The 8003-nt window shown below is 53.7% G+C and overlaps 1 protein-coding gene across 6 annotated transcripts in view; it reads right to left on the reverse strand.

Annotated features, from left to right (window-relative positions):
- The window catches only part of CDH23 (cadherin related 23), a 412201-nt gene that overhangs the window by 85466 nt on the left and 318732 nt on the right, over window positions 1-8003 (reverse strand). For all 6 annotated transcript variants that reach the window (XM_054242941.2, XM_078345637.1, XM_078345636.1 and 3 more), the window contains 2 exons: window positions 5173-5233; window positions 4261-4409 (listed from right to left, as the gene is read on the reverse strand). In XM_054242941.2, coding sequence (XP_054098916.2) covers window positions 4261-4409; window positions 5173-5233 — 210 coding nt within the window. The remainder of the gene's footprint in view (window positions 1-4260; window positions 4410-5172; window positions 5234-8003) is intronic.

Consider the following 8003-nt stretch of genomic DNA (forward strand, 5'->3'; position numbering starts at 1 on the left):
GCCACTCCTAAGGCTGCTATGAAGACAAAATGAGCCTGCAAAAGTTCTTGAAAAAATTCAAAGTGACCCCAGTCAAATATCAAAGTCTATTTAGGAGAATAGAGGTTAAAATACAATGGCAGCTGTAGTAGAAAGTGTCACTGCTCAGGACTCTATGATTCTTGTGCACCTTCTCACGGCCAGCCCCCAGCCCCGAAAGCTCTTTAGGGAGGACCAACCCCGCCCCACTGCACCCACACCCGGGCTGCTGGAAACCAGCCAAGGGAGCAGAAATGCCTGGGAACTTCCATCCCCTAGGGCAGCCCTGAGCCAATTATTGATGGGCATGGAGAGCCAAGACTCCAGCATCCTTGGCCTGTTTGGGGCAGTGAGGGGACACTGTAGGGCTCCCTAGGGATGGAGGCCTAGCTCCCTTCTTGACACTTTGCTGTTTTTCCCTGCTGGTTGCCCCTCATTCTACCTTTTCCTATGGACACTTCTTACACATTACTTTCACATCAATCCTTGCCTCAGGGTGTGCTTCTGAGGCCCCCCACCCAAGGTAGTAGCTGTTTCTGAATTGGGCAATTATGCATCATTTTCCTCACCATTTACCAGCACTTTCTAAGTTCTCTTTAATCAATATGTATATTGAGCATCATGAACAGAATACAGTTTAAAAGGTGTTTATGGAGGCCAGGCAGGGTGGCTCTTGCCTATAATCCCAGATATTTGGGAGGCTGAGGCAGGAGGATTGCTTGAGCTGAGGAGTTTGAGACCAGCCTGGACAATTTAGTGAGACTCTGTCTCTACAAAAAATACAAAAAATTTAGACAGACTACAGGTACGCACCTGTAGTCCCAGCTACTATGGAGGTGGAGGCAGGAGGATCCCTTGAGCACAGGAGTTCGAGGCCAGCCTGGGGAATATAGTGAGATTCTGTCTCTAAAAAAAAATTAGCTGGGGGTGGCGACATGCGTCTGTAGTCCCAGCTACTAGGGAGGCTGAGGTGGGAGGATTGTTTGAGCCTAGGAATTCTGGCTTTTAGCTCTTTGCTCTAAGCTGGGGTGAGCTGGCCCCAGAACAGGAGAGGCACCCTCTTCTCAGCCAAACAGCCAAGGACAGCAGGAATTTGTTAGCAGAGTGGAGAGGGGAGCTAATGGGGAAGGGGCCGTGGCACTCCATACAGACTTTGCACGTGGTCACCAGCACTAAGGGAAGGGTTGGTGGCACGTGCAGCAGAGGTTTGTGTGTCTGGCATATGGTCACTGCCTCTGGGATCAGCCTTGCTTTCTCTTTGGGGATTGGCTGGGAATCAGCTGGAGAGAAGTGACAGAGCTTCTGGCTGGTAGAAGTGGAAAACAGCACCTGACCAGTGGAGGACGCTAGGGTGGGGAGGGTGGCAGGGCTGGGGGCAGAGAGGCATATGGGGGTAAGTTTCTCCGCATCACCGCTCTTAGGCCACCACAGCTCTGCTGCATCATTAGAATTTTCATGTCCAGACACCCAGAACCCACTATGCAAACTAACGTGTCTACTCCAGAGCACAGCTGCTCACAGCCTGGAACCTTCTAAATTTGGCTTCACTCAGAATTTGGCCGAGGAGATCCTGGGTAGGGTGGGTGTGGGGGAGAATTTGCATGGATGAATTTCGGGAACTCTTTTTCTGTCAACAGAAACTAACCCCTCCTCTTTCAAAACTGTGAGCCTTCTCCTTCCTGAATTTGCTTGTCCAAATGACCTCAATGCCAAGGGTTGTGGGGAAAAAACAGGGCCAGTCTGACAGTACAATGACAAGATGAGAGGTGGTGCAGAGCCGGGGTAAGGCCTGTCCTCCATGAGTCTGGCTGCATGCCACCATCCTCTGGTTGGTTTCAGTCTTGTTTTTAGAAGCAGAGAGAGGAGGAGACAAGATGGTTTGCAAACTTGAGAGGCACAGATGTACAGTAAGCAGAGGTCTGTCAGGTTCTTGCTGAGCAAGTGGGAGCTATTGGGCTTCCTGGAGAACTAGACCTGCTTTCTGTCCAGTGCTGTGCGTCAGTTTCCTCATCTGTAAAATGGGGTGTAGTGGTTAAGAGGACAGGGAGAGGAGGTGTGTGTATGTGGGCATGTGTGTGTGTGTATGTGCAGCGTACACCCTGAGACACCCAGTGTCTATGGGGACTGTCTCACTCAGCACTCCTCTGCCCCTTACTGGGGCTGTCCCCAGTCTCTGCAGGAACTGGAGAATGTGGATGGCTCCTGCAAGCTGCCTTTCCTGCTGCTGAGAAAATGAGTCTAGGGGAAAGTCAGGGTCCCCACGTTGCCTGCAGCAAGGTCCCCAGCTCTCCTGGGGCTCATATGTGTAGGGGTTATGTACTCCAGCTCTACCAAGCTCCTGCCCCAGGGGCCAGCCCCCAAAATCTCACCTTAAAATTACCCTGTGGGGATGAGTCAGTCAGTGGTTTCTGACTGGGCGCTGCAGAGGCTTATGTGAGGCAGCAGGGTGTACTGGAGAAGGGGACAGGCTCGAGCTGGCTGCCTGGGCATGACACCTGGTTCTACCCTTACCGCTATGTGACCCTGAACAGGTAGGCTAATTCCTCTTAGCCTCAATCTTGTCATCTGTAAAATGGGGGTATTAACAGTGCCTACTTCATAGGGCTATTATGGGTTACAGGGGTTAAAGTACATGAGGCATTTAAAAAATATCAGGCAGATGTGAGGGTTTATTATTCCTCAGGGTTCATGGAGACAGGGGCTGGAGGGAGGCAGCTGAGCAGCTGTGGCTCCGGGCGCCCCACCCCTGCACCGACTGTCACAGTCCAGCTTCGATCTGTTATATACCGTATCCCGGGATGCTTCGTATCACTTTGTTTAAACAGAAGGTTTGTGGCTAAAAGCGGTTTGCAGCCACGAAGCTGAGGCACTGATGGGAGCAGACCCTAGAGGCAGGTGCCCACCACACCTAGGGGAGGGAGTGGGGAACAAGGGGCCACGAGGAGGGCTGTGGTTAGGAAGCCTGAAGTCTAGGGACCTAACCTCAGCTTTGCTGACATCAGTCACTCTGTGTCCTGAAGTGGGCCCTACGCAAGGCAGGCTCTGACAGGGCACACTGACCAGCCCACGAATGAGATTCACAGTCATGCAGGCCAGTGTGGCTGTGTGCACGGCCAGGTCACGGTGTCTGAGTCTCTGTCACTAGGGCCCTATAAGAACCAGGGGATGTGACACCCTCAGCCATTTCCACAGGGCAGGTCTCACTTGGGGCAGTTGTAAAGACCCAGGTGTCTCTTTCCAGCTCTTCCTGGGGCAAAGCCTCGGGGGTGTCAGCAGGAGTGGGGTCAGGGCTGAGTCACCCACCCCAGCACAGCCTCTGCAGGGATCACAAGAAATTGTGACTGTGATCCTGAGTACCTGGTGACCATGGCTCACTGTTTCCAGCCTGGGGCAAGCAGGGGGTGGAGATGGGGCTGATAAGAGGAGCTGGTTCCGCGGGCTCAATTCTGGGTGAAAGTCCCTGCTTACTCTGCCTGACTCTTCCCACCTCCCTCCTACTCCTGACGTCTAGGGTCTGATTCACTTCCCACTGGTTTAGGGGAAGGGGCTGGGGGCTGCTGAGGTGTGGGGGGGTGGGCAGCCTTGAGAGGCCATCTCATTCATCTTAGTCATCCCCCTGCTGCTGGTCGTAGTGCATATAACACAACCAGTGGGAACATGTGTGTGTATATTTTCAACACACACATGTTTTGTGTGTTGGGCTGTTTGGGTGTTGTGTGTTTGGGTGATTTGATTTGGGCTGCACAAGTAAGGGTGGGCAGAAAAGAATACATTTGATGGGGCAGCTGGGAGAGGTGACTGGAATATGTTAGGGTCACTTCCCTTGGAAAGGGCACTGAACTTGGACTCAGAAGACGGGGGCTCCAGTCCTGATTCTATCACTAGCAACTTCTCCGTGCCTCAGTTTCCTCATCTGTAAAATGAAGTTAGGATCTGCACCTCCAAGATCACCCATGTAAGATCTCCTTGACTTATCCTAGAGAGCTCTGTGGATACAGGGGTGAGTACAGTAAGGACACCTCTCTCATCCCTTGGGACGAACATCAGTATCACTGACTCCTTTCCACAGCTGGAGGAACAGGCTCAGAGCAAAATGACAAATCCAAGTCCCAGGCTGGGCACCTATCACCAAACCCTTAGCCTCAGATGCTTCTGCACTTAAACCGGTGGTGGCCCTCTCTGTTCTAGCTGTGGGCTTGGCCCTGTCTTGAGGTCAGCACCGTAGCCCGCCCCTAGCCTCACCCTGACGGAGCTCCGCATGGGGCCCAGGTCGTGGTTGTAGGCCTCCACTATTAGCACGTGGGATGAGTTCTGCTCCCGGTCCAGGGGCCGGGGCCCTCGCATCAGGAGCCCGTTGCTGACGTGGATCCGGAAGTTGTTGCCCTGGTTACCTGTGTGGAGGGACAGACCCCCTGGAACACCGGCCCTGCCCAGAAGTCTCCTGCTGTGCTTTCCTCCCATGGTTGGGGGCAGAAGTTCACCCGTTCCCTCTTTGTGGGGAGGCTGGGGGTCTTCCTTGACCCCTACACCTGCAGATGTGGGCAGTGTGAGGCCTTGTTAATATTTCAGAAGAAACTGGGGCACTCCAAAAAGAGTGACTGAACCAAATTCTCTGTGAGTGGCTGGATCCAGGACTCAGTAGACGTCTCTGGGCTGGTCCAGCACTCATTCCCCCATCTTCTGGGCACAGCATCCTGATTTTCCTTAGGGGATGCACTCTCCTCTACACTCAGTCCTAACATCTGTGGGCAGTGACTTTACCCTTGATTCAAGAAGTGAGTGGATCAGCATATTTTTTTCTCTGGCCATAGCGATTGGTTCAGGGACAGGCACCAGATTCTGGTTGAACCAACGGGACCCAGTCGCTGAGGAGCATGCTGCTGGGGGCTTCTAGGGCCCTCTCTGCCAGGGCCATGGCTTTAGGAAGCTCTGCAGGACACCAGGGACTTCAGGAACACAGGAATCAAAAGCCGCTGCCCTCACCCACCTGGTGTGAATTTTGGAGAATGTCCCTGTTTTCTCCCTCTGGCCTTGCCCATGTGTACAGTCCTGGGGGTTTCCTTGGCCTCATCTCCCAGACCTTTGGCAGCCTAGAGAAGCTCTGCCCTCCCCGGGCAGGACGGCCGCCCCCCATCCTAGGGTAGCGCCACTTACCTTGGAGGATGCGGTACCATACACGCCCAAACTCGCCTTCATCAGCGTCCGTGGCTTTCAGCTGAGGGAGAAGAGACACTGGAGTTACTTCTTGACTCCCACCCAGAAGCGGGAGAAGAGGTTTTTGGAGCCCTTCCCTTCCCTTCACGTATCCGACCCCATCCTGCCAAAACCTGTGGTCTCAGAGACTGGGGGTGTGGGAGACAAGGGGACATGTGTGTCTCATCCCCACAAGGATGTCCAACTGCTGATGGCCCCTGCGGTCCTGTCCAGGGCCAGCTCTGCCCGATCCTCCTCCAGGTTCACAAGGAAGATGGAGAAGAAGGTGAAAGATGGCACCGCAGCTCGCTAGGTCCAGGCTTACTCCGGCTGTCCCATCATTCCCTACCCGGCAGCCTTTCCCAGCCCAGGAGCCTCTCCCAGGGTAGCTGGACTGCATGGTTGCCTCCTGCCCGCATTTCCTTGGCCTGAAGCTATTCTGGCCACACTGGGTCCCAGCCTGACACTGTAGATGTAACAGTCACTTCGTGGAAGCCCAGAAGCCCTCCTCCCAAATGACGGCCCCGTGTTCATTCACACGCTTGGTCACCCTGGTCTAACTTCAGACCTGGCTGCGCCTCAGGCTTACGTGTTTATGCGTCGTCTCTGGTGGGGCTTGTGTGTGTGGGATGTTGTTGTCACTCTGAGACACTGCCTAATGCTCAGCCCTTTGTACAAGGCATCCAGCCCTAAGGCTATTAGCAGAACTATAGCTGACCCCAGCGTGAGTCCTGTCAAGCCCAGAACTGAATACCTACTTTATCCACTGCCCATCTGAAGGAGGCGGAGAACAAACACCCCCCGGGGCAGGGTGGAGAGAGGCGGGGAGCCTCTATGACATGTGGTCCTGATGGATCCGTGGTGAATTGCTTAGTAAGGCCCTGGGCTCTCCCACTTCTTCTGGGTCTGTCCCTCCTTGTCTCACCACCTCTCACTTCAGCCCTGTGGTATGCAGGGAAGCTGCTGTGTTCTTCCTGACCCCGCCAAGATGGTCAGAGAGAATTGGTCCAGGACTGGGTGCCTGATCAAAGCTGAGCCAGTCGCATCCTTCTCTGGGATTGCTGACCTTGGGCCCAGAGAGAGTGAGTCAGTCTTTCTAGCAGTAAGATGTGGGAATATCAACCGCCCTCTCCTGCACACCCCCAGACCCCACCTCCCACCACTCTTTCCTCCTGACTGTCCTAGCTCACTGGTCTCCTGGCTGTTTCTTGAACACCAAGCGTGTGCTGGGCTTGCGGCTTCCGGCTTGGCTATTTCCCAGCAAGCTCTCCTCTAGATATTTGTGTGTTCATGCCCTCATCTCCCTCAGGTCTTTGATCAAATATCTTCTCCTAAGAGCCTCCCTGAGGACTGCATATGGAGTTGTAGCCCCACTCCAATGGCCTGGCCTTCCCTACCCCCCATCACCCTCTGATACACTCTGTCTTTGTTTATCGCCTCCATCCCCACAGGAAGAAAGGGCTTTGGGCACTGTCATATTCCTGGTCTCTGGAACAACAATCCTGGCACATAGTAGTCAAATATGTGAGTGACTTAGACGCAGAGCTGCAGGGAGAGGAAGTAGGGAACACTCAGGGAGCACAATGAAGGGACTCGTGCAACACCCAGTGCGGCTTCCCTGGGCCCAGTTACTCCAGGAGCGCAGCTCTGCCTCCCTCCCTGTTGGACTTTTCCTTTGAACCTTTGAGGTATCCCAGTCTTGCTCCAGTACACTTCTCCTTTTGCCTCGGTTATTATTTTTTTGTAAAGATGGGGTCTTGCTATATTGCCCAGGCTGGTCTCGAACTCTTGGGCTCAAGCCCAAAGTGCTGGGACTACAGGCGTGAGCCACCATGTCTGGTCCTGTCTAAGATAATACAGAATGGATTTTTTTTTCTTGCCACCCAAAGCCCTAATACAGGTTTTCCTATCTTTGCTCACTGGACAAAACAGCAGAGAAGATGGGGATGGGTTCCTGCTAGCAAAGACCAAGAAAGCAGTGAGGGCGGGATTGGCTGAAGATTTCCAAAGCAGGGAGCTGGGTTTGGAAGGATGGGGAGAACCTAGCCTAGCAGAGAGGGGTGGGAAGAACATTTGTGCTGGGAAACAGTGTGAGCTGAGGTAGAGGCAGCTGGGGAGACTGAGGAAGGAACTGGGACCCCAGTCTGGAGCGAAGGGCTCATGCAGGGACAGCAGAGGGCTGTGCCTGAAGAGTGGAATGACAGCCTCAATCAGCAGCACTGATGCCACCACAGAACAGGCAGCACAGACATGGAGGTGTAGAGGGAGAGTGAGGAGCCTGCAGCAGGTGCTGGCGTGGTTGGACTCAATGGACGTCTGGGCACTGCATTAAGCATGTCTAAAGACTCTGATGAGCATGTTGATGGTGGGATGGAGGACAAGTATGTTGGAGCAAAAGGAACAAAGGCTCTGGGTCAGGCACGCCCAAGTGTGAATTTAGGCTCTGCCACTTACTCTCTGTGGCACTATGGATAAGTACTTTAGCCCCCTGGGGCCTCAGTTTCCTCATCGTTAGACTGTGCACAAAGATGATGCAGGGTTGAGGGGAAGATCAGAAGTCATCCTGCTAAGCATCTTGGCTGGTACGTGGCACAGTGATAAGTAGTGAAGGTTGACATGAGTGATGTCACCTTCTCCAGGAAGCCCTCTTGATTTATGCCAGAGTTGGGGATGACTGGGTCGCCCCTTGCCGTGCGGTTCTTTCTCTCCCCATTCCCAGAGAAATCTTAGGAGCTGGAAGGTGGAGGGATGTAACGGGGTGCTTCAACTGTCCAGATCTGGAAAGGCTCAGG

Source organism: Callithrix jacchus, chromosome 12 (assembly GCF_049354715.1).
Source record: "Callithrix jacchus isolate 240 chromosome 12, calJac240_pri, whole genome shotgun sequence".
In the NCBI taxonomy this organism is placed as follows: domain Eukaryota; kingdom Metazoa; phylum Chordata; class Mammalia; order Primates; family Cebidae; genus Callithrix; species Callithrix jacchus.